Below are 27790 nucleotides of genomic sequence, written 5' to 3'. Positions count from 1 at the left end.
CTGCATGTCACCCCCCCTCCATCTCTCCCCATTTCCTGTCAGCCTACTGTCTGTCCCTCTATAACAAACATATAAAATAAAGGCGAAAGACACAAAAAAAGTAAATAATCATCATCATCATCATCATCATCATCATCATCATCTGTCTCCATGACAACCAGCTAGCCAATCCCAGCAATGGCCGACCTTCCAGACAATGGGTCTGCTCAGAGCCATGTAAGGCTCTGGGTCGGCTCTGCTAGTCTGCTCCACAGTGTAGGCCTACCTGATGGAAAAGAGTCGTGTTGATTTTAGAAGTCATCATGGCGTTCACTTCCTCCCTGCAAGGTAAATAAAATAAAAAGCATTTGATAACATTACCTATTGACTCACCGCCGCATTACATTTGGAAAGAACCAAATTAATCGCCTGAAAATAGTCTTAACTGTTGCTTGTTATTGTTTAGGTTAAACTGAAATTGTTCTAGTCTGTCAGGCATTCAAGTAGTTAGCTAACGGTGGCTATACTGGCTAGCCTACGACATTTACGAATTGTGGACAAATTGTGCCTCTTCTATCTAAAATCAAAGGGGCATGTCATGCACATTTGAAATATAGCCTTCCCGACCGTGTACAAAATTACCTTCCATGAAATTCCCCCCCCCCGTTATTATTTATCAAAGGGAGGACCCTTGGAAGTCTGGAGTAAAAATGACAAGATAGCTTAGCACTAGATGCAAAACAATGTTAATTTATTCAGGAGACAATATTTAGGTTTAATATAGGCTATTGTTTTTGCCTCTCTGTTCGACGCCTGGGAGAGTTTAGGATGCAATGTTTTACTGGCTAGCAGCTTCATAAGATTTTACATATTTTATTTTAACTGGGCTAAAGCTGAGCTCTCCATCTCTAAGCTAATGATGAGATCTGTCCTGTTGTTGACAAGATGACAACCTACGCTGGCAGTTAATTGTCCCGTTGTGTTGTTACTTGTTAGTAACACAAAATGACATGCATTCTATTCCCGTTATACGGTGACTTTGTTTATCTAGTCAAGACATTTGGATCGGAGCTCATGAGCTATAGGAGACCAGCTAATGTGGGCTTTCAAGATAACGAGTCGTGTTCTGCTGTCGTTTAGAAACTACCACCCACAGTCACCTAGATATGGATTGATTGCAACCATGTTCTAATATATAAAGCCAGATACCTGATCTGACTTGAGTTGACACAAAACTTTAGGCTTATATTCAATTTCCCTGAATGAGGCTTAATTAAATAAATAGCCTATAATTCAAGCTAAGTCAACTGATGCTCTTTTTAATTCAGTGTTTGCATCAGATGCGCATGATTACTTACACATTTCGTCTTTAGGCTATTCCTTTACTTGTCCCCAATGCCAAAATCCCACTTAACTTGGAATATATGTATGGGCTTTTCCAAAGCCCCCTCAAAAAATAAAGTGTGAGTACCCCTGCTGTTGCTGCTCCAAGGACAAATGGAACCATAACAAGATAGGCTGTACCAAAACAATAGCTGTCAGGCCTGGTGGAGACATCTAGGGTCTTAAAAGCTACCAAATATAATGTATTATGTACTATAAGTGATGTAATATAAGGAATAATTCTTCATTCTGCACACAGATGCTTTCCCAGTTTTAATGGGTTAAGCCTAAAGGTCCTTGCAGACTGAAGGCGTTTTTCGGGAAAACTGCGGAGAAACGCTGCTAAAAGAAGAATAATCGAAAAACGTTACTCTGATTAGTCCAGGACTAGGGTTAATCTGTGTCAGAGAAACCAACCCAAGCGTTTTCAAAATTACTAATTGTGATTACCGTACTTACCGTAGCTAAATTAATCAGGATTACACCACTGCAACTATACCGGTACAGTCCTACATCTGACTCTGAACAACATGCATGTAATTGTCTATATTATGTCTATAGACAGAGGGCAGTGACTCTATTTTTATGTAATTGTGTGGGTTTTTAATCCTTCGATTACTGTTTTGGGTTCATTCATACCAACATGATTTCTACTAAACAATGTATTATCCACTTCTACAACCACAAATTCCACAATCCTTTTCACAGGACAGGACATGAAGTTTTGTGTTTCGGCACTTATACAGTCACTGTAGTACTCTGATTTTCTAAGACTGTGGTCATTAGAGCTTTGTTTCTAATACTTTTTCCTCCCCATGTAGAGCACCCATACAGCCACCTCATTGACACACTCGATGATGGCAGTCTTAAGTTCTTCAACCCACAGAAGCTCAACGATCCCAGATACAGTGAGTCAACAAACATCTCCCAGCATCCCCAGCCTCTGAACCTTTTGAGAGTGGCTTTTATTTGCAATGGCGTGAGACAGACACTCCTGTGTTCTTAGACTAATAACTGTTTTTTGGTTCATTCATTGAATGTTCCTTTGTTGATGCAGTTTTTTCTTAAAAAGCATGTTCTGCCAAAACAATTTATTATATGCCATTATCATTCGTTTGGTTCAGAAAGCTCCACAAAATGTAATTACTGCCGCCACGTCAAGCTCTGTCCAAATAATATGCACAGATTCTCCATGGAGCTGCAACTTAATGAATCAAAGCAGTCTGATTCAGAGTTCAGACCCAGTAAAGAAAACATGGTGTGTGTGAATGTTTGTTGAAGCTGCACCCAAGTGGGCACCCGCCTAGTGGTCCAGGCGCATGTCACATATAGGCTCAGCTTCCAACCAGCAGGTTGGTGCCTTGCTTGGCTTTCTCCGCAACCAACCGTGAATGGAATGCATACATTGTGAAGTGCTCTGAAAAAAGGCTTTACATGTAAGTAGGTTAGAGTGGCTTATTATCGCTATCAGCCGAGAACGAGGGAGTTTATCCCTTTTTCAATGTGCTAGACCCCAAATGGATTGCTGAGGTGGAGTGCAACACCTACCATCAGCTCCCAGTCACATTTGAGTTATCTGTGCATGGGAATCGAACCCAGAACCTTCAACCTTGCGGTCCAAAGGCGAGAGAGCTTTACAGACTGATCTATTATATAAATGGCTTGCAATAAATGTAGGTGCTACGGCTATGTAAATGCAGACCATTTACCGTTTATTGTATCTTGTCTGATAATACTGCCTGCGTGAGGGCAAAGTCAAAGTCGTACGATTAGTCACACACGTTACCGCGGTGAAATTTGTTCTCTGCATTTGACCCATCTCTTGGAGCGGTGAGCTGCAGCGTGCGCTGCCCTCGGGAATCATTAGTTTATTTGACTCCCAATCCAACCCATTGATGCTGAGTGCCAAGCAGGGAGGCACTGGGTCCCATTTTTACAGTCTTTGGTATGACCCGGCCGGGGATCAAACCCCCGACCTCCCAGTTTCAGGGCGGACACTCTAACCACAAGGCAACTGTCTGGCTTCTGTTTAGAGCTCTTCACGGCTCCCAAAAAATAGTCCCGAATCCGAAATGGAGCTGTGAAATTTGATCAGATTCCGACCCATTCTGAAAACATTTGCAAATAAGAAAACCAAACCCGAATGGACCTGTGACAATTCCGACCTGTTCCGACATTCCGAGAAACCTGACCCAGGTAAATGTGGACTTTATGAAATAATATAGCGGACTCGTATTGACCAATTACCAATTTATGGTTAAAGATAGAGAGAGACTTGTTTCGAACGCAGATAAATCCTCAGCTTGCGTGCATTTAAAATTAACCAAACGGATCATTTGTTTTTACACAATCAAAGTTTTAGCAGATGCGATGTGCCTGAAGGCTCCACACTTCATGCACTTACCGTATAACAGCTCCTACTTTTCTTTATCCACGATTTGCACAAAGTGAAGAGCTCTACTTCTGTTTTGTTCTGTTCTAGTGTGACAGCTTTGGTATTTTCTGAATCATTGTTTTAAAATATGACCACATTCTCCCCATGCTTTCTTTTATTCACCCTGTTCAGAGGAGCTACCTCTGTCCATCCGTGTCCTGTTGGAGGCGTCCATCCGTAAGTGTGACGGCTTCTATGTGAGACAGGACGATGTCCAGAACATCCTGGACTGGCAGAAACAGCAGAATGTGGCAGAAGTTCCGTTCCTTCCAGCCCGTGTCCTCCTTCAGGACTTCACGTGAGTTTAATGTCTGTCGATGGTGCATTGGTTAAGAACGTCTCTCTGGAGTAGAGCTGGGCGATAATTGATCACGGCTCTCCACATACAGAGAACTGTACCGATCTTTTACCAAAACCAGATTTTGTTCGTTTTTATAATGTTTATATAATCGCGGTCTCAATATGGACCCAAATAATGGTGATTCAAGTTTTTGTCATCATTGTGCAGCTCTACTGTACCTGAAATATGCACCACATAGTTTGGAGTCACCATAAATCTGATTAAAATTGATATTGAACTTGAAGGCAAACATGATAGGGAACCACGGTAAAAAATAATGTATACAAATCATTGTTCTCTAGAAGGGAAGAAGGGTAGATGCAAAGCCTGCTTTTTTTTTTGCATGTGATATTTTAATATCAAATCTATTTTGTGCTTATTGAAACACAAGTCTATCTATACATCATGCATGCATGAAAACAGGTACAACATACCGGTAGTTTAAAAAAACATTGTTTTTTTTTTTCAAACAAGGTTCATGTTTTAGGTTGTTATTAGAGAAAGTAAAAGGTGGGTGTTATTTTTCTTCATTTGCTGCTTTCTTTAGTTTTAACTACGTTAGCTATTTTTGACAGTGGGGCGGGGGCATTCGAACAAGTTTTTAAAACAAATGTGGTGTTTCTTTATTATTATTTACTATAGTCCTACTAGACCCCAGGGAATTACATCTGGCCACAAAAGATCACAGGATCTATTGAATGTGAATGGGGAGGTGACAAACTGACATATCGAGCCTATGACACATAGTATGGCCCCTAGTAGTCAGTTGTTCGTTCAGACACACAGAAAATAACTACTGTGGCCAGATGTAATTCCCTGGGGTCTAGTAGGAGTATAGTAAATAATAATAATAAAGAAATCGCCACAAAAAGTCAAAAAAGACATATTTAGCCACCCTGTCAAAAATCGTTAAAACAAATGTAAAAAATGTAACAACATTAATAACAATCTAAAACATGAACCTTGGTTGAAAAAACCCCCAAAGTTGTCCTTTTAAGTTTGCAGACTTTAAGAGCTTGATAAAACCTTTGGGCTTTACTTGTAAAAGGAGAATATGACTCCTGTGGGGAAACACATGTTAGGTTAGATTTGAGATGCTCCCAATGGCAACCCAGCACAACTCAGAATTTGATGAGAGTTAGCACTCTTGCTTCACATCAAGGCTTGCTGATATGATATTTCTTTCTTCCATGAGAAATGGGGGTTCAACCTTGCGATCTGTTTCTCTGTCAGGGGTATTCCTGCCATGGTGGACCTAGCAGCCATGAGAGATGCAATAGCAAAACACGGTGTGGACCCTGGCCTGGTGAACCCTGTGTGTCCCACAGATCTCATAGTGGACCACTCACTACAGATAGACTTCAGCAAATGGTGAGGTTTCTAAAAATGTTATATACTGTACTGTACTGTGTGTGTGTGTGTGTGTGTGTGTGTGTGTGTGTGTGTGTGTGTGTGTGTGTGTGTGTGTGTGTGTGTGTGTGTGTGTGTGTGTGTGTGTGTGTGTGTGTGTGTGTGTGTGTGTGTGTGTGTGTGTGTGTGTGTGTGTGTGTGTGTGTGTGTGTGTGTGTGTGTGTGTGTGTGTGTGTGTTTCTGGCTTGGAGTTAATTACCTTAAAATATGAATATAAACTACTGCAGTCGACAGCCATTAAAGACTTTATTGGAGAATCCTTTACACTGAAGATATTATGGGTCAAATAGTCATTTACTCATTTAACCACATGAACCCTAGCATCCCTATTCTGGGGAGAATATTTGGGGGAAATAGCAGAACTACAAGCTCATATCGCATAAGCTCATATGTAATTGCTTTTCGGAAAAAATAAGACAAGGTATAGAGACCTGTGGGACCGGTCAACTAAGTTTACAAAAGCACCATGGATTGGTTATTTCCTCTATGCTATGTATGGAAATGTGCGGTCTATACTTATAGATTATAATTATTCAAAAAAACGTATTAGACTGATTTAACATTCAGCACAACATCTTTGTCAATTAGTGAATCTATTTTAATTGACCGTCTCTCATCTTCTCCTCAGTGCCATACAGAATTCCCCCAATCCAGGAGGAGGAGAGGGTCAGAACCCTAATCCTGCCCCCCGCTCCACGACTCCTTCCAAACCTTCCCTTACCCCCAGAGGAGCAGCGCAGCAGTGTGGGGGAGGCCAGAGAGGGCCCTGTAGTAAATCGGGTTGCAGTGAAGCCTCGGCGATCTCCACCTCTGGACGATCGTCAACCACTGTCCAGCAAATAGAAAACACACCCCTCCTCTGCCCCTTTCACCTGAAGCCCGTCTCTGAGTAAGTTTGCTCACTGTAATCTGTTAAAGTCACACGGTTTGCAATGCAGGAAATGTGACCTATTCATTCATATTGAGCCAATGAAAGACAGCTGTGTTTGGCCGGTTCATGGCCGCAAGCCTGCAGTGCAACCCACATACTCTGCTGTGCTTCTCATTCCACAAATGGGACATTTAAAATGGTAATAAGCAGACTGTGCAAGGGTATAAAATGTATTGCCATGAAGCATTGTTACAACAGAGTCATAATCCACCAAACATTTCCGAACGATTTTCTTTAATGTTTAAATACGTATATATATATTTTTCTGCAGACCCGAAACAGCCCTAAAGAATCAGGAAATGGAACTGACAAGGAACAAGGAGAGGCTGCAGTTCTTTAAGGTTGGACCTGGTGTATTTTAAAATGAACTCTCTTTAGGAGGATTTGTAAAAATTAATGTCAGACCAGATTTGTAAAACTCATCTGAATGATGGATAGTTTGTTGTCAAAGTGGCTGTTTGGGAAGAAAAAACATCCAAACCTACCTAGTTTTAAAGGAACATACCGTGGTCTGGCATTTTTAATTTAATTTATGAATTTTTCATAAAGCATTTCAAAGCATGGCTTTTGAGGAAGCCAATGACTGACTCATCCATGTATATAGCATCAGTTAATTTCAGTACATTAGGAAAATCAATTTGCAGACTTGAAATGTGATTGAGATAGGTAATCCAACAAACTATCATAAATGTTTTTTTTGTGGCTTTTGCCTTTATTTTATATATTTTATGGAGGGACAGACAGTAGGCTGACAGGAAATGGGGAGAGAGATGGGGGGAAGACATGCAGTAAAGGCCGTCGGGATCGGGAGTCGAACCCGCGGCACGCTGCCAGACTGGATTACCAGCCAAGGTGCCTGGACCGCTGAGCCACGGCCCAGGCCCCAACAAACTATCATTGCCCAGTTAGTTTGTCAAAGTTTTGTAATTGTGTTCACGGTAAATAGTTCAAATTGATTTGAAAGGTCTAGCCAAAAATAGTTCCAGTAAAAAAGATTGATTATGAATGAAAGTCAAACAACCATGACTTCTTAAATGAGCACTCTTAAATGGCCATCATTGACTTCTACTGACTTTTCCAAACAAGGAAATACTAATTCTGTTTAGTGAAGCTGTAGACATTTGTAATAAAAAGAATTCCCTGAATCCCAGTTGGATGCGTTTGGAGCCTTCCTCTCATCCCTCTCATCCGGCCTTGGCCAAAGGCATAGCAACCCAGGCCGAGGCACCTGCGCGTCGTGCGCTGGAGTCCCGACCCGATTCCCAACGACCTTTCCTGCGTGTCACTCCCCATCTCTCTCTCTCTCCCCATTTCCTGTCGGCCTACGGTCCTGTCAATAAAGGCATGAAAGCCCCAAAATAAATCTTTAAAAAATAGATAAAAATAACTCACTATCTATCTATAGATCTATAGATTCGGTCAAATATCAATCTTGGTTAGGGCTGCACCGAATATTCAGCCACCGAAACTATTCGGCTGAATAGTGACAAGAATACATACCCATTTGGTGCGTCCCTAATCTTGGTCTTGGAAAATGTTAGACTTTTGGTAATGAAAATGTATTGGAATGCTGCTCACCCACTGTCATTATATGTGTTCATTCACTCCGGGAGGGAGAAGCAGCTACATGTGTCAAAAGAAAAGTCATGTTGATTGTGATGGTGGTCTCTCTGCCTCTACCCTTCTAGTGGTGTTCCAGAGCCTTCCAGAACGTAAACGTTGTTCCTCCAGATGTGGGTGCCGTCCACCAGGTGAACCTGGAATATCTGTCCAGGGTGGTGCAGGAGAGCGATGGATTGGTGTACCCAGACAGCGTGTTGGGAACGGACTCTCACACCACCATGATCAACGGATTGGGAATCCTGGGATGGGGTAAAAGTTATTCCCCCCCCCCCCCTGTATTTCAAAATTGTACTTAACCCATTTAGACCTGACGTCCAAATAAATGTAAAAAAGTCTTCTAAATCCTGTCGGTTTCCTGAAATACCTCATGTTTCTATGGTGCTCAATATTTCATGTCAAGGACCCCAGAAACTATGTGTAATTGGCCACCAACCCCCATCTGAAAATATGTTGTTCCAGGAACCCCCCAGAAGCAAACATATGAGTTAAAAATGTTCGCTCTGAAAGAATATTTAAAGGTTTGCACAACATTTTCGCGATTTTTCAAAAATAGCAGACCTACAAGCTTGTAGCGCGGCGCTATGAGCTTGTAGTTATGCTATTTTTCAATAGCTAAAGTATAACATAATGCTTTAAAACACCAAAAAGGGTTCCCGTCCAAAATGGGTTTAACCCATTTCCAAAATGGGTTTAACCCATAATTTTGGGGTTAATTTTGAGGTCAGGCCTAAATGGGTTAAGTACACTACAGTACTTGAGTGAATGTACTTAGTTATCGTGTTTTAAATCCCTGTGTTTCCTGTTAACTGCCCATGATTGATCCAGGTGTGGGTGGTATCGAGTCGGAGGCAGTTATGCTGGGACAGCCCATCTCTCTGACCCTGCCTCAGGTGGTGGGCTGTAAGCTCTCTGGCTCCATTGGCCATCTCACCACCTCTATAGACATAGTCCTGGGCATCACCAAGGTAATTTGTCTGATTTATATTCATTCTACATCTTCAGATCTTTATTGTTCCTAAAGTAGTGGGTCTCTAACAATGAAGTCAACATGTTACACATGTTTTTGGTATATTATTGTACGGTATTATCGTTTGGGATAAATGATATATTCACCAAATACTTCAATAAACCGTTTAGAAGACATTTGTAGAATCTGCCTCAGGTCTAAATTCAATACAAAGGCGATTCACAAGAACAATATTGATGTCGATATTCACTGGAAAAATAAAAGTTTTAATTTGAACTATGATCCATACTGTCACACATGATGAGTTTTATTTTCACTTCACCAAGCACTTCTTTTGTTACTTGAAGTCATGAACATAGTGGCATATGCTGTGCAGTGTACCACTACCTTTGAGTATGTACATGATACATGCACACTGTGTATATGCAGACAAATCTAGACAGAAGACTAGTCTAGGCAGAAGAATAGAATGGAACCACTTAATCTGGTCTCGCTATTTTTGCCATACTGTTGTCGCTATTTGCACATCCCACCCCACTGTATGTACCATAAATAACAATGATAAGGGGAGGAACACATCAACAGCTCAACAACGCTCAGATCGCAGAGTCTTTGAACTTATGGTAGCTTCCACAAAATACCTCCTCCTCTGTTTGAATAACTTCCCCCAGCACCTACGTCAGGCCGCGATCGGAGGGAGGTTTGTGGAGTTCTTTGGACCTGGAGTTTCCCAGCTCTCGGCTCCGGACCGCACCACCATCGCCAACATGTGTCCAGAGTACAACGCCACAGTCAGCTTCTTCCCCATCGACCACGTCACATTAAAGCACTTTGAACACACAGGTAGGTCCACTCCACGCCACAAAGCACTGTAAACACACAACAAAGAGGTCTGTTACTTAACATCCAATACTGGCAGCCAAAACAAAGAGACCTTTCAGGGTGGGGTTCAACCAGACGCGGCCTGTTGTATGAATCCTGTTTCTGACTGTATGCTGCTCAATATTTGTCTTCACTGCATTACTACTAATTAGACAAAAACAACACCTTGAAATGTTATACAAACATAGAGTACCATTGCACACATACAGGACTTTGAAGCAAGGTCACTAATTGATGTGTGAACAGCTTTTAAAGAAGCTGTGTGTTTGATAGCAAAGCTATTCATAGACTGACATTGGAATAATAATATACATAGTTACATACAGTAACGGGGGGGGGGGGGGGGGGGGCGTGCAGAACGAGCAGGGACGAGGCCTGCCAGGGCGCTTACAAAAAAGGGAGCGACCGGGAGGCCGACGGGCCCACCGATGGCCAACCCAGCCCTGGATGACGCATTTAGCTTAATAGCTAATATAAAGATTGAAATTAAATCATTAATGTTTTATGCTTGATTTAATTCAACAAATTATATTGACCCCAGGCATTATTTAACTGAAATATACTATATTCTTTTTTTCTTTTGAGAACCACTGAACTATTCCTATCCCACGGTTACTCTTCTTCCATTTTCTTACTTCATCCAATTAAATCCATTAAACTAACTGATATACAGCACTGAGGATTATATGATTACATGATTATATGATTACATGATTATATGGGCACCTTTCCTAATAATGACTCAATCAGGCAAGCTGGTACACTTACCCTTCTTGAGATTCTAACTCTCTTTTCTGTGGAATTTCTTAACCTCAGACTTCCCAGTAACTGACAACATTGACGCACTTCCACGGAACAGTGCACAAAGGTTTAGTCATTTTAGTGCACTGTTCCGTGGAAGAAAATACAAATTCTTCACTTTGCATTACTAAATGCATGGTCAGGGACCACATGCAAAACCTTCACGGATCACCAGTGGTCCACAGACCACCTGTTGAAAACCCCTGGTCTATGAAATACTCTTTTATAGAGTTCTCAATCTCTGCCGAGCCCTTACAGTCCACTGTCCACTGCCTCATTGTTATGTGTTCAAAATAACGGGACTGTAAGCTGTCGACACGCCATAAGCGGTACATTGGTGGTTTGTATGTCTATTCTATTGGACACAGTCCGTGACGCACATTATGCGTGCTATGTGTCTGAGGTTGAGAGAGGCAATGATTTATGTAAACTACTAGATTATAGCCAGCCATGTTGGCAGTTGATAATGATATTGATAATAATATTGTAGCTCTGTTCGAGTGTTCGGGGCTGTTGCACAACGGTGAATAATGAAAAAGTTCCACTTTGCGAACGGGGACTGGACATAACTGCGTCACTTCAGAGGAAATAAAGGGAGCTGCTTCAGACTCAGAGATGTTTACTCACCCCTGGAATGCTGCTGCATTCGAATGGTGGAAATGGATGATTAACAGCCAACATGAGTTACATAAATCCTTTATTTCGGCGACTATAAGTCCGTTCTCTCTCTCACTCACTCGGTCTAATAATTTAAACACGGCGCCGCGGCCAATGGCCATAGACTGTAGTAGCTTTTTTCTCTCTCTCTCTCTCTCTCTCTCTCTCCACTCGGTTTCCGGGCCTAACATTATGGTCAGTGTTGGAGTCGGGCCGTGCTTTGGGCTGGACCAGGTAGGGTAGGGCTGTGCTTTGGGCTGGACCAGGTAGGGTAGGGCCGTGCTTTGGGCTGGACCAGGTAGGGTAGGGCCGTGCTTTGGGCTGGACCAGGTAGGGTAGGGTAGGGTAGCTTTGGGCTGGACCAGGTAGGGTAGGGTTAGGGCCGTGCTTTAATTTTCAGGCCCGATGAGAACTCTACTCTTTTGTAGGAATGGCTCCATTTTGACTAGATGTCACTGTCCAAAACAGCAACACCAAACTTGGGGAGTTACTCTGAGAATGATGCCATTGTATGTTCCTGTTCCTTGCAGACTTTAACCAGGAGAAACTTGAATTAATGGAGTCTTACCTGAAGGCAGTGAATCTGTTCAGGAGTTATGAGGACTCCTCAGAAGACCCCACCTACTCAGAGGTACTTCTAAACATCTAATCCCTGTGCACACAGTCAAATCCTGTGTGTAAATTTAACCACTTAAACCCCAGCATCCATCCATATTGTGTGGAAAACCTTCACAGAGCAGAGGCATTTTAGTCTGCATAAACTTAGAACAAGTGACAGGCCAGTTTATTGTGTGTGTCCACTGTCCAGGTGATTGACATCAACCTGAGCTCTATTGTGCCTCATGTGAGTGGACCTAAGAGACCCCAGGACCGAGTGGCGGTCAGCAACATGAAGGAAGACTTCCAGAGCTGTCTAGATGGGAAGGTAACTTAAAGGCATATTTCACTTTCAAATAAAAGAAACAAAAATAAAAAGCAAGCTCGCAATGAGTCGCAATGCGTTGTGAACTTGTACATTGGCTCACCAAATCTCACCAAAGAAGAGATTGAGGGAGAAAAGGAGCAGAGTCAGCAGACCTATTATATCCTGGCCAATATAAGGTTTAAAAACACAGTAAAGTAATAATAATGCCTCAGTTTGAAGTTTGCAATGGGTTCCGTTGCCAGATTTCCAACGATGTTATGCTATTTTTCCATTTGTTTTTCTTTATTTTTTTCCATTTTTACAAATTGGTGTAGTTCAAAAACCTTGGAAAACAGTTCTGTGAGGAGACTGTTTGTTAAAATAAAACGTTAATATTATTCTTTATTCAAATAGCTAAGAGACAGGGCCTGCTGTAGTACAGTAATACAGGGATGTGTGGTTGTACACTCCTCTCCAGGTGAGTTTACTCTTTATTCAAATAGAGACAGGGCCTGCTGTAGTACAGTAATACAGGGATGTGTGGTTGTACACTCCTCTCCAGGTGAGTTTATTCTTTATTCAAATAGAGACAGGGCCTGCTGTAGTACAGTAATACAGGGATGTGTGGTTGTACACTCCTCTCCAGGTGAGTTCGAAGGGGTTCAACATTTCCAAAGAGAAGCAGGATGGCCTGGTTCCATTCGTCCACTGCGGGCAGCAGTACGAGCTGGCCCATGGCTCTGTGGTCATCGCTGCTGTCATCAGCTGCACCAACAACTGTAACCCTTCCGTCATGCTGACCGCAGGTTAGACATTTGTCCAATGAATGCAGTTTTTGATTTGTTATGTAAACGTGAGAGAGATATTGAAATGAAATCCTGATTCTACTCGTTTCCATTTCCATTCTTATATTTCTCAGAGACTTGCGTACTAACTACGCCGTCTCGTCATTTGCAAAACAAGGTGCTAACCATGATTGGCTGGTGGTGTGTTGATTGACAGGTCTGTTGGCCAAGAAGGCGGTGGAGGCGGGGCTTACAGTGAAGCCTTACATAAGGACCAGCCTGGCTCCGGGCAGCGGAATGGTCACTCACTACCTCAACACTAGTGGAGTACTGCCTTATCTCAGCCAGCTAGGGTACACACACTGCACACACACACACACACACACACACACACACACACACACACACACACACACACACACACACACACACACACACACACACACACACACTAAGTTCAGTCCTGCCGAACGCTGAAGTAACTGTTTTTCTTCCGTAGGTTTGAGGTGATTGGATACGGCTGTGCCACCTGTGTAGGAAACACAGCACCTTTACCACAGGCCGTTGTAGACGCTATCAAACAGGTGGGAAAGCTAATTTATAGTTAATCCTTTTGTAATCCGTCTACTTATCTTATTGCCGTTTGCTTGTATAAAGCACTTTGAGTTATTGTTCTCCAACAAGACTGGATTCATATACTTTAGTCAGTATGTCTGGATTGAGGTCTTGTAGTAATCAGGTTGGTTGTCTTGGTTCCAGGGAGACCTTGTGGCCTGCGGGGTGTTGTCTGGGAACAGGCATTTTGAAGGCCGCCTGTGTGAGTGTGTCCGTGCCAACTACCTGGCGTCACCCCCTCTGGTGGTGGCATATGCCATCGCTGGCACCATGGGCATCGACTTCGACACAGAGCCTCTGGGTAAGGATGCAGAATCTTCAAACTTCACATTAGAGCGCGCCACTTTGCGCTGGCTATGAGCATGTAGATTTGCTATTTTTGAAAAATCTTGAAAATTTGCAACAAATCTTTGGGTATATACTGTATATAGTTTTTAAAGCGAACATCTTTAACTCAAATCTTTGCTTCTGCGGTTCCCTGGAACAAATGCATATCATTTTGACATGGAAAAAGTTTGAGCACCATAGCTACTTATGTTTTTTCATCTTTAACCCATTTTGGGTGGGAACCCCTTTTGGTGTTAGCATTATGTTATGCTTTAGGCAGATCTACAAGCTCATAGCGCGCCACCGAGTGGTGCGCTACGAGCTTGTAGGTCTGCTATTTTTGAAAAATCGAAGAACGACTGACATAGAAACATAGCTTTTTCAGAAAACTGTCAGGATGTAGAAGACATTTTTAGAATCTGATCTCAGGTCAAAATGGGTTAAGATAATGGATTAATGTATAAGCCCAAATCAAAAGGTTCGAACCGGGCTCAACAGTGTGGTGTGTTTCTGTCCACAGGTGTGACGTCTGAGGTTCAAATCAAAAGGTTGAAACGGGGCTCAACAGTGTGGTGTGTTTCTGTCCACAGGTGTGAATCAAAAGGTTGAAACGGGGCTCAACAGTGTGGTGTGTTTCTGTCCACAGGTGTGACGTCTGAGGTTTAAATCAAAAGGTTGAAACGGGGCTCAACAGTGTGGTGTGTTTCTGTCCACAGGTGTGACGTCTGAGGTTTAAATCAAAAGGTTGAAACGGGGCTCAACAGTGTGGTGTGTTTAAACGGGGCTCAACAGTGTGGTGTGTTTCTGTCCACAGGTGTGACAAACGGGGCTCAACAGTGTGGTGTGTTTCTGTCCACAGGTGTGACGTCTGAGGGGAAGGAGGTGTACCTGCGGGAGGTGTGGCCGTCCAGAGAGGAGGTGCAGCAGGTGGAGGAGCAGGAGGTCATATCCTCCATCTTCAGGGAGCTTCGTTCCAGGATGGAGGTTAGGAGGAGGAGAGTTGTTTCACTGGTCTGACACCCTGAATTTTCATTTAGTTTCACTCCATTATTCAGTCCGAAAGCCCTCTCAGTACAGCCGTTTTCTGAACTGGGGCTGTGGCCAAAGTGGAACTCTTTGGTGATTTGTTCATACTCATTGATTCATTCACCCAAAACATACATTTTGTAACCGGCGATCATATCATTTATAGAAATGAGCCGCAAATCAAGCTTGTTTTGACGCAGCCTGTAAGAACGCAGCCTGTAAGAAGAATCTGAGATATTACGATTCTAAAAACTGCGTTCCCATAGACCGTATAAGCCAGCAGAATTTTCACTTTCGTTTACTTTTTTTGTTAGTGTTACGAGCGTGTACAGAACAGAGTTGTGAACCGTAATCAATTTATATTAAAAAACACAATCTCGCGATCTCTGCGACGAGGGCGTTTGGACCAGAAAATTGTCAATTTGGTTCCATTTGTACACTCCTCTGAGTAAAATCAATCAGTACAAAAAGAGTTTTCTGTAGAAGCCTGTAACAACATCAGTCGGTAAAATATTTACATCATAATAGGGGCGGCGGTGGCTCAGGGGTAGAGTGGCTGGATGGTAACCGCAAGGTTCGAACCCGGGCTCCCCCAGAGTTACTGTCGAAGTGTCCTTGAGCAAGACACTGAACCCCTAATTGCTCCCGATGTGCTAGTTGGTGCCTTGCATGGATTCCGCTGCCATCGGTGTATGAATGTGTGTGTGAATGGGTGAATGTAATGCACAATCTCTGTAAAGCGCCTTGGATAAAGGCGCTATATAAATGCACCATTTACCATTTACCATAATATGGGGTCGTGGTATAAAAAAGGTTTGAGAACCCCTGCTCTAGACTAGAGGACCCCTGGCAGCACTCCAGCTCCTCTGGGGTGCAACAATGTTATTGATGGTCTAACCCTTGGTTTCTGTGTCTTCCAGAAAGGGAACACCTTCTGGAACAATCTGGAGAGTTCCGACATGGTGACCTTCCCGTGGGACCACAAGTCCACTTACATCCGTCCTCCTTCTTTCTTCAGCAGACTGGTAGGCCCGCTGAGCTGACTGACCAAGCCTTCCATTTTAGTTTCATCTTTTAAGATTTGTACTGTGGATATAGAAGTAGCGTCGCAGTCCCGCCTCCTACCAGGGACCAGGAAATGATTCTCCGTTCATTTTCCTCATAGACATTTCAGAAAGTATTTATTTAAAGACGTTTACGCCAACTCGAGTCGTGACAAAAGTCGTTGACATGACAACAAACACAATTTTTGGGGCCGAAAAAATAATTCGAAAGAAGAAAAAAAACGGCAGGTTACAACACTTTCTTTGTTGTTTTTCTTCTTTGTAATTATTTGTTTGGTCCAAAATATTTTTGTGTTGTCATGAGTTGTCACGACTCGAGTTGGCTTTGTCCGCGGTGTAACCGTCTTTAAATAAATACTTGTTGAAATGTCTATGGGAAAAATGCATTGGGATTCATTTCCTGGTCCATGGTAGGGGGCGGGACTGCGACGCTCTATATAGAACGCACTTAAAACAGTCAGGATTTGTGTATAGAAGGTACTTTCAGGACTAATAAAAGGACTTGATAAAAGGATGATCTATTTTATTAGTTTGTGTAGAAAATGCTACATTTATTTATCAGTATTACCCGTTTTTAGTTTTCACATCTCGTCCACTGATCAAGGTGGTTTCCCTGCCTGTCTGTTATCACTGTCACATTAATTACAGTGAGCTTGTGTTCTAAGTGTCCACCCTTGTCTCGTGTCTGTCTCTGTCCCAGACTAAGGAGGTCCAGTCTCCAGTGTCCATAGAGAACGCTCACGTCTTACTGTTCCTGGGAGACAAGGTGACCACAGATCACATCTCTCCTGCTGGGAGCATCGCTCGAGTCAGTGCTGCTGCAAAGTACCTGATCAACAAACGGTCAGAGTCCACTGCTGTACTGTTTATTTTATATAGACTGTAAATGTAGTTTTCACCTGAATTTTATTTATTGTGTTTTAGTTAAAAATAGACAATGTCTTGATGAACGCAAAAATCGAAGAACGACTGATAGCTTTTTCAGAAAACTGTCAGGATGTAGAAGACATTTTTAGAATCTGATCTCAGGTCAAAATGATGAACGCAAAATGAATGATTTATTTAATTGTTTCTTAATTTAAGTTTAGATGTTCCTATAGATCTGTCTTAACCCATTTTGGGCGGGAACCCATTTTGGTGTTAGCATTATGTTATGCTTTAGCTATTGAAAAATAGCAGATCTACAAGCTCATAGCGCGCCACCGAGTGGCGCGCTACGAGCTTGTAGGTCTGCTATTTTTGAAAAATCGAAGAACGACTTACATAGAAACATAGCTTTTTCAGAAAACTGTCAGGATGTAGAAGACATTTTTAGAATCTGATCTCAGGTCAAAATGGGTTAATTCAATCACGCAATAAAACATCCATGTTTTGTTGACGTGTCACCAGGCTGACTCCCCGGGAGTTTAACTCGTACGGCGCTCGGAGAGGGAACGATGCAGTGATGACTAGAGGAACATTCGCCAGCATCAAGCTACAGAACCGCTTCATTGGAAAACCAGGTCCCAAGACGCTCCACATCCCATCAGGACAGACGGTGAATCTCACCGCACACATAATACTAATCACACTTGCTTGTACCGTTGAACGACCAGTAGTGGCTTAGGAGCTAGCGCAGCCGTCTGTGATTCGATTGCGCTTAGTTCAATCCCTGGCTCCTTCCGGCTTTGTGTCAAAGTGTCTGTGTGAATGGCTGAATGTAACACACATTGTACGTCTTTGGATAAAGGCAATGCAGATCATTTAGATCAGCGGTTCCCAAACTTTTTTGGTCGTGCACCCCCTATTTCCCCCTGACCTAGCTGATGCACCCCCTAATGTTCTATTTGGCCGGATATATATATATATATATATATATATATATATATATATATATATATATATATATATATATATATACGCACGCACCCCCTGGTTGCCGCACCACAGTTTGGGAACCGCTGATTTAGATGATTCAAACTGACAACAATAACAGTGAATGTTCCAAACCTCTTCCTAGATAGACAAAGCCTTATTGGTCTGCTGATGGCTTAGCAAGCTAGATACAATGTCCAGTAGTTACTATGGAGAGAAAAAGAAAACCCGATAGGATTGAATGTTTTTTTGGAGAATTAAGCCTGAAACAAACTCCACATAAGTAAGTGGACACGGATCGATTTCACACATCATTACGCTCTGGAATGTCACCTGAAAAATCATAACGTACAACACAAGAATGATGTGTCGTGTGTAGGGTTTCCATAGCATGCAACAACAGAATGAAGATGTCTTCTTTTTTTCTTTTTTTTAAACAATATATTTATTGCATTTTTATTTTTTTGTACAAACAGACAATACAACAGAACAATACATAATACATCAGACAATACAATTACTTAAAAAAAACAAAAAAAAAACATACAGTACATACATATAAATACAGTATATTAAAATAAGGGCACTTTTTGTTTGTAGATATCTGTCTTTCAATATGACTAGATACTGTCCACAGTGTTTGTACATCGGTAGTCTTGCAAAACAAGATTTCACCCGCGATGTCATCCAAAGTCCCAGAGCGACCATTTGGGACAAAACACTGGAGAGTTATGCAACATAACACATTTTCGAGCAATCAAAATATGCGATTTACCACAAAACCCACTGTGTGGGCTCGGGATAGAGTTATGAAATGTTTCAATTCCTGTACCACTCATTCTAGGATATAACAACATCAGATTAAGGTAAGAAAACGGTTAGTCCAGAATTCTCCTTTAACAGGAGAACAGCACGTTGAGTATGTTTACCAGGGATGCACTTTTATGCCAGGTCCAGGCATTGTCATTCGCGTTACTTGCATGTATGTTTCAGCCTATAGACCTAGCCTATGAGGGGGTTCCAAATGGACCCTTACATGGTCTGTAACTCCGAGAGTGTAGGGCGGCTGTGGCTCAGGAGGTAGAGCACGTTGTCCAATGATCCATGGGTCGGCGGTTCGAATCCCGGCTCCTCCTGTCTACATGTCGAAGTGTCCTTAGGCAAGACACTGAACCCTGCATTGCCTCGAGTGGTTGCCACCATTGGTGTGTGAATGTGGGAAGTGAGGACGCTGGCGTCGACTGTTCGCGGCTTCACCTCCCAATGTATGAATGAATGTGGACCCTTGTAAGTGCTTTGAGTAGGCACGTAGTGCATAGAAAAGCGCTATAAAAATGCAATCTATTATTATTATTACATGTACACTTTGGGAGGTATGGGGGTCTTTGACATGGAAACGTTTGAGAACCACTGCTGTAGACAAGATGCTGATGTCATGTCCTGTTCTGTTCAGCTGGATGTATTCGATGCTGCTGACCGTTACCAGAGGGACGGAGTTCCTCTCATCATCCTGGCGGGCAAAGACTACGGCTCTGGGAACTCCAGGGACTGGGTGGCCAAAGGACCGTATCTACTGGTATACACACACACACACACACACACACACACACACACACACACACACACACACACACACACACACACACACTACAATCATACACACACTGCTCACACATTACAAATAGGGTTGGGATCCAGAATCGGGGGAACTGGATCCAACATTGAGGAACCGGAATCCATTTGATCAAACTGTCAGAGCTGGCATGTGGACTTCAAGGACCAACCTACCAGTGTAATGGTGTACCTCACTTCCGGTCTGTTTGCGATCTATTAGAGACTCCATTGCTTGCTGCGGACAGGGCTGTCAAAATAGTGTGTACTGTAGACGGGTGAGGAATCTACACATGTTCCCTTATCAGATGAGTGTATTAGGGATGGGAATTATCAAATAATTCATTGATAATTGATACGTTTTGATACGTTTATCGATCGTTAACTGGTTAGTTGATAAGCGGCGTTATCTGATAATCTTAATTTTCCTCAATGTCTAACATAAAAACCAACATTTGGCTGATATAGACAAAGAATACAAAAGGCATATTATATTCCTTAATCAAATATTTATTTGACCATTGACGATACAGGGCCAGGCAATGGCATCCATCTTTGTGTGTTCGTTCCTCTGCCATGCGCGAGCACAGACAGCATTACATTCACAGAAAACCACCCAATGATAGAACCGCAGAATTTTTTGATTTATTATTATTATTACTATTAACATCCCTAGAGTGTATGAATGTTGCCATTTCAGTTGCATTGTTAGTCAGTTACGTTTACAAAGTAAAACAAACACGTCTGATGTACAACATCAGTCAAATGTGAAGCAACCGGAACAATCGAACACAGATGCTCCTAAAAAGGACCTCGGAGCGGAAGTAGGGGGCGTGGCCAGGAATACGGTCTATAGGAATCGTTAAAGGAAACCGTTAAGGAATCGGACCCTTAAGGGGGAATCGTTAAGGAACGAGAATCGTTAAAATGCAAAAGGATCCCAACCCTAATTAGAAGCTTGGCATACACAAACTATACATACAGACACAAACAAAATGTCATTTATTTACAATGTGTTTATTACTTTCTGTACATTCAGCGTATAACAGGTGTATGTCACATCGTACACCATATTACCTCGGTTGCACAGTACACACACACACACACACACACACACACACACATGCTCAGGACGAAATAAATACAGATAGTGATAACTGTTTTAGTGACGTTAACAGCAGTAAGGGTTAACAGTTTGCAGTGTTTCCAGATATATCATGAGCATTGTACAATGTTATACTGCAATAATAGTCAGGTTTGAAGCAGTGCTGTTGTGTTCTTAGGGTGTGCGGGCGGTCATCGCAGAGAGCTTTGAGAAGCTCCATAAGAGACAGCTGGTGGGAATGGGCATCATGCCACTGCAGTTCCTACCGGGACAAAATGCAGATTCTCTGGAGCTGACTGGGAAAGAGAAGTTCACCATCACCCTTCCTGAAGAACTGACGCCACAACAGCAACTCACTGTCAAGGTGAGGCTGAACATTTAATGTAGACTTTATTCATGTTGATGAAATGCCCTGCATGGGCGAAACGTTGTTTACTTTTGGTTAAAATATCATGTGCGATCATTCCTTTTTTCTTCACTTGATTACTATTGGGTCCAGCACCATGTTTAACCCATTTTGACCTGAGATCAGATTCTAAAAATGTCTTCTACATCCTGACAGTTTTCTGAAAAAGCTATGTTTCTATGTCAGTCGTTCTTCGATTTTTCAAAAATAGCAGACCTACAAGCTCGTAGCGCGCCACTCGGTGGCGCGCAATGAGCTTGTAGATCTGCTATTTTTCAATAGCTAAAGCATAACATAATGCTAACACCAAAAGGGCTTCCCGCCCAAAATGGGTTAAAGAAACTGGGCATGTGCATATCCTACCCTCTTTTCATAGTCCCTAAATTTAAGTATTTAACCACATAAACCCTCTATACTTAGTAAACTTGACCTGAGTTGGTCCCCACCACACACCAAATCTCTTTGCCGAAAATAGCTGATTGCGAGTCGACGCCTTGTGAGCTTGTAGATCTGTCATTTTCGGCATCCCCAGAATAGGGATGCTATGGTAACCTGGTGTCCATCTGCCAGGGTGCATATCAGCTGCTGAGGTCAGTTTCTACTCTCTTCTCTTCCAGACGAGTCTAGGGAAGTCCTTCTGTGTCACAACTCTGCTGGACAGTGAGATGGACGTCATCTTTTATCGCAACGGAGGGCTCCTCAGATATGTGGCCCGGACAAAGCTCTGAAGAAGAAAAAGAAACGCGAGTTTCTCAACCAGTGGCATGAGATGCTCACAAAGAACACGTCCAGCAGAGGAACTGAAGTGTTTGTACATTGGTTTCCTGACTTCATGGCCAACTCAAAATAACAGGTGTCCCAGACAGTGTGAAACCAGTACAAAACCAGTGACACGTCCTTTTACAGCTTAATTCTTTGGGCTGACATCGTGCACCTTGTATTGGGTCCTCCTTGTCGCTGGAACTTTGATGTCACAGCTAGCAATCAGGCTAGCTACATTTGGCCTTTGAACTGTAGCATGGTGTTGAACGCAGAGTTTGTCAGAGGCTGTTGTCTCCGTCCAACTGAGGGAGAAATTGTGCTTTAGACCTGCCCACTTCTACTTTTGCCAACCTAAAGCATTTAACATTTCTATGATTTAACCGACGACTTTATCCAAAATAAGTCGAAATGAATACAGAGGTTGGCGGTCAGGGTGCATAGTATCCTGAAGACGGGAGGATTCAGTTTAAAACCTTCAAATGTCCACTAGACCTGGACGCTCTGCATCCTAAGAGGACGAGTCAAGACACGTCCTCCTGAGACAAACTCAAATTAAGCTAGGGCCTACCTGGTACGCCACCAGGACACCCCTGTTTCTGGACCAGAACCAGAGAGCAGGATTTGCTCCAACAGGACAGAAATGACCTCTAGACTGAAGCCCACACAAGAAACTGAAATGGTGCTTACACACATCGGACCACCTCCATTGTTTTTAACATACAACATCCAATGGCAGCAGTAAGGGGGAGAGAGAGAGTGGCTGTACACTGGTGCAGGCCTGATTATTTGCCGCTGCCATCTGAGTTGAAGGTTAAATTATTCTAGTTTACTGCCTAGGCTAATCATGACAACCACACCAGGAAAAAACAGGGGAGGTGGTAATGTACTGAAAACCCAGAACCCTGAATTTTGTTACAGCTCTTCACTGTTTTACAAAGACATTAAATTAAATGGGCATGTGGAGCAACATTAGGTTTAAAGCTGGATTATCCAGAATTAGCCAAATGTATTATGTATCGACACGTGTGACCGCAGGCCCCAACCATGCGTGCAGCCAGCCATCGCTAATGTCACTTTTCCACTGCATCGTAATTCAGCACGACTCTAGAACGCCTGGTTTGGTTTTTCCATTAGCCAAAATTAACTGCTAATTTTTTTTGTATCGCTGAGGGACTGTAATGCCAAAAGGTGACATGACAATACTGAGTGCAGACTACCGATTGATCAGAGAGAATCACCACTAGCGATGGACAGACTCCCCCATATACTGCATGGAAGCTCCCGAATACTGTTAAACTTTTAAACTGGCTGTTGGAGAAGTGAAATAAATCCATAATGAGCAACTGCATGGCCTATTTCTTGCCTAAAATGTTATCGGAAGCTATTTCTGTTCGACTGTAGAGACGGTATTAGTGATAGCATTATCTTTATCTTCAGTTTAGCAACCTCCTGCACAGAGGGTTGGACGACGTTGCTGTGACGATCAACTATATTGATGGTAGCCTGGGATCAATGCCATTTTTCAGGTTTCTGATCGGGTCGGGAGCGGAAATAACTTGTTGTAGTCACTGGTTGTAGTCATCAGGCCAGAACCAACGGCCGGAAGGGCATCATAACTTTAGGGCCTATCCAATAAAACCCCTGGTGTGGCGTAGTTTGGCTTAAAGGAATAATCTGGCATAGTTTGGTTTATAAGAATAGTTTGTTTTGTATATCCATCGTCTATTCCAACTCGTAGAGACTGGGGAGAGTAGTTATACTCAATTCAGCATTTTATTGGGGATTGGGGAACCAAAACAAAGCGTGGCCTAGACCGGATCACACGGGCCAGTTTGAAACGAATACCAGGCTTTCCTCCGAGGTGGAAAGTCTGACGCAAGGTTATATTGATTGAGTCCCATCTGCAGTGGACAACAAAGTGATGCGAGTAGATTTGAGTTGAGCCACAACATCACTACCTGCGTGTGTAAGCACCCTATTGAATTAACACATGTATGGGACTCACTGACATGTTTCTGCCTCATCTTTCATCAAGAAAGGCCCTCAACTCCTCACAGGTTACAAAAACTCATTTAGGTTTTATTGCATTTAGGTTTCATTACAGCCAGCATGATGTCTGAAACACTCCCTTCGAGTCTTCAATCTGGTTCATATCCAGAAAATGAATGCCTTTATTGATGGTGCCAAGTTGATTCCACTGCACTGACTGCAGCATGACTGTTGAACGAAATAATGTCTTGGTGCAAGCCAGTGCAAAAATAGCCTACTGCAAATAGTGGCCTGGTATCTTTTAATCTTCAAATCGATTTTGCATATTAAATGCCCGGGATACTATTTGGAAAAATAGTATATAAAATAGTATTCCACAATCCTGAATGAATCTAAATGAAAGAGTCTTGAACTACACCCCCTGGATGCCAAGAAAGGAAACTGTCATCCGTTAGTAATTTATTTTTATTTTTTTGTATTGTTTGATCAATTGAATACTTTGTCTGAAATATAAACAGCAAGTGGTACATTAAGGCTAAAGGATAAAACATAAAAGTATTGGGTTTTCCATTGTCGTCCTCTTCTTTGCTTGAGATTACTTTATCATCAACTCTGACCTTGAAATCATTTGCAATTTGCATTACTAAGGGTAAGGGTGCTTCACCAAGGTGTATACAAGTAGCCAAGTATGGATTTTTTCGAGTTCACAAACATATTTTAAAATATATTTTGTTACAAATTTTACATTTCTGCTAAGCAGCAAGCTATATGCTTTTGACTCATTTGATTTACATTAGGACTAATTTAGGCGACTGCAAAAGTAATCTGCTTTACCATCAAATCATTTTCTGCGTGTTCATGGCACGGAAGCATTTGAAAACTGTGAGTCGGTCAACAGTCTGGTTCGAGAGACGAGAGAACATGGAAATAGAATGGAACTTGTATTTGTCAACCTTGAAGAGTGCACTGTTGTTTATCATCAGTATATCATCAGTGTCAAAACCTTTGGAGCCTTGGATTTCTTTGTTGGGTTAGGATATTCAGTCCAGCTTTGGTCTCATTAAAAAATAACCTTAGTTGTCATTTCATGCAATGACAGCACTGTTGATGATTTGATTTGGACTGGTGAATGAGTGATTTAGTTTTTACATTAGACACAAACATGCATGTTGACATGTCTGGTGCTGACAGGGAAGTTTACAAAAAAGTCTCCTTGGTGCTTTTTCTCACAGTAGCATACTGTACATCTGGTGTGGGATCCGTTTATCTTTAAATCGTCATTAATGATGCCAGAAACCTGAACATGAGAGCAGCGTCGAAACAACTAAAAGTTGTGATATGCTTTACACTTTCTGCAGTCCTGAAATGTTGTAAAGGATTATTCCCTCACAAGTGTACGTTTTTGCCTTTTAGACATTTGTCCTAGCAACCAATGAATGCTGTATCATCAGACTTGCTTCTAATTGACCTGTAGTTCAGATGTGTTTTTTCCCCTCCAGCTACTGGCCTTCTTAATCAAGGTTTACACGCCAGATTCACTAAACTGTTTACACCCGTATTTTGGGTGTAAAGGAATTTTAACTTCCCACCTAAGTAGTTTAGAATAAGGCATTCTAATGAAATACAGCACGTTTGGGTCCCATGTAAGTCTGCATCCAAGCAGACTTGAGGAAGAGCGTCCCTCTGCAAAATTCAGACAAAAAAAAGATTACTGAATCATACTACTAAGTGGAAAGTTGGGAAAATTCCTTTACAACCAAAATATGGGTGTAAACAGCTTAGTGAATCAGGATATAGTCCAGAATGTGGGTTTTGGAACATTAGCCTTCTTGCGTATGCTATCTAATACTTTTCTATATGAAAAGTTCTTCTTTGTCTTAGTAATTTATTGATGTCTACATAGCCCTACAAAGGCCAAAGGGATTACTGTAACTGAGTCATAAGGGTCAAGGTCGTGCCCAGTAATGTCACACAAAAAAATCCATGTTGGAAATGCTTACACTTTTGTACCTACAGGAGATGAACATTGACTTTTTTTTCCTGACTTGTTAAATAAAAGTTGTTGCTCTTTGTCTTTGCAGGTGTGTGTGTGTGTGTGTGTGTGTGTGTGTGTGTGTGTGTGTGTGTGTGTGTGTGTGTGTGTGTGTGTGTGTGTGTGTGTGTGTGTGTGTGTGTGTGTGTGTGTGTGTGTGTGTGTGTGTGTGTGTGTGTGTGTGTGTGTGTGTGTGTGTGTGTGTGTGCTTCATCTCAACCTGCATTTTGGTGGTGGGGTTGCCTGAGGAAGGTCCCTATAGTGACCGAAACGTTGCTTCATTAAATAAGACAATACTCTTGTGCCGAGCAGATACCACTCAGTTCACACGGGTGTGATTTTTAATAGACACATTCTAGTCTTTTATAAATGAGACTAGAATGTAGTCTTTTAAAGATCTTGCAAAATCTCTTGTTAGGGGATAATAATAAATATCTTACCAAGAATTTTCTTCACCAATGTGTTTGTAAGGGTGTCTACTACCATATCCCACATTGGTTTCTTTCAACCACCCTAGGGGATTTTTTGACAGCTGCTGAAGGTTGAGGTACCATCAACCATCTTGGCGTTATATTCGACAACCACTTCAACTTCGACCAACAGATCAGCTCAGTTGTCAAAACAAGTTTTTACCATCTACGCCTACTTGCCAAGATCAAACCTTACCTCCCCCCCAAACAATTCGAAACAGTCATCCACTCATTCATCTCCTCTAGACTAGACTACTGTAACGCCCTATACCATGGTATCACCCAATCCTCCCTCAGACGACTCCAATTGGTACAAAATGCTGCTGCCCGCCTCCTGACTGGTACCAAAAAATATGACCATATCACACCCGTCTTAATCTCACTCCATTGGCTCCCCATAAAGCAGAGAATTGATTTTAAAATTATTTTATTCACTTTTAAATCTCTAAACGGCCTGGCCCCCCCTTATATGGCCGAACTTATACAGCGACACAACCCCTCCAGAGCTCTGAGGTCTGCGGACCTGTCTCTGCTGACCGTGCCAACGGCTCGGACCCTCAGAACAAGAGGTAACCGCGCTTTTTCCGTGGCGGCCCCCGAGCTTTGGAACAACCTCCCCCCCATATTAGAGCTGCTCAATCAATCACCATCTTCAAATCCCATCTTAAAACGCACCTTTTTTCCCTGGCTTTTAATGTGAACTGATTTTAACCTATAATCTATATGTTACTTTTCTATGTTTGATGTATTGTATTGTATTGTTGTGAAGCACTTTGGTCAACTTCGGTTGTTTTAAACGTGCTATATAAATAAAGGTTGATTTGATTTGATTTGATCAACAACCAATGTATGGCAAAATGTTCTAAATTTCATTATACCTTAAGTAGCATGATGTAACGTGTCAAACTAGGGGTTTTTCATGATTCTGAACCCATTCCAAGAATTAGTTTTGCACGAAAAACACTCCTTGGGCTAAATTCGGCCATAGCCACTTAGGAGTGTTTTTTGTGCAAAACTAATTATATTCATAAACAAATTCACATGTTAATTCATAAAGTTAACTAGGCGTATTGAGCTGCCTTTTAATAATCACCACCAATGGAGAAATCTGCAAAACGTTGAATCATGAAAAAACAGAATATCCCCCTTGTCACATCTTTTACTTTTACTTTCACAATCAAAGACTTGTGGCACTCACATCTACACATTTGGGAACCAACGACGGTTTCACTGTGTCACATGATTCAGTGTGTTTAATAGATACACTCCCTGCTCGTCTACACTTCAACAACTCACGAGGAGAAAGGAGAGGAGAGGAGACTTGTAATACCTGCTCTTCAACCTGTTGTTGAATCATTTAACCTGCTGGCTGCCGCCGCATACAGTATATGATTGAAAGAGAAGGTAATGTTCCTGAGAGTTATCAAAATAGG

General features: G+C 42.2%; 1 protein-coding gene across 1 annotated transcript; it reads left to right on the top strand.

Moving 5' to 3' along the window:
- Positions 1 to 187: 187 nt before the first annotated feature.
- On the top strand, positions 188 to 25927 carry ireb2 (iron-responsive element binding protein 2). Its single transcript, XM_079501815.1, has 22 exons — positions 188 to 327; positions 2184 to 2270; positions 3929 to 4094; positions 5370 to 5507; positions 6175 to 6435; positions 6749 to 6818; positions 8166 to 8349; positions 8926 to 9065; positions 9739 to 9910; positions 11938 to 12038; positions 12216 to 12332; positions 12958 to 13117; positions 13314 to 13449; positions 13596 to 13680; positions 13856 to 14012; positions 14898 to 15022; positions 15985 to 16089; positions 16829 to 16971; positions 17518 to 17665; positions 19436 to 19558; positions 20877 to 21062; positions 21722 to 25927. Exons 1-22 carry the CDS (start codon positions 303 to 305, stop codon positions 21830 to 21832), a joined length of 2940 nt encoding a protein of 979 aa, XP_079357941.1. The 5' UTR covers positions 188 to 302; the 3' UTR covers positions 21833 to 25927.
- The last annotated feature ends 1863 nt before the right edge of the window (positions 25928 to 27790 follow it).

Source organism: Electrona antarctica (assembly GCF_951216825.1).
Source record: "Electrona antarctica genome assembly, chromosome: 5".
In the NCBI taxonomy this organism is placed as follows: Eukaryota; Metazoa; Chordata; class Actinopteri; order Myctophiformes; family Myctophidae; genus Electrona; species Electrona antarctica.
The sequence above is the reverse complement of the archived record's forward strand: the minus strand, read 5'-3'. Positions and strand labels throughout refer to the sequence as shown.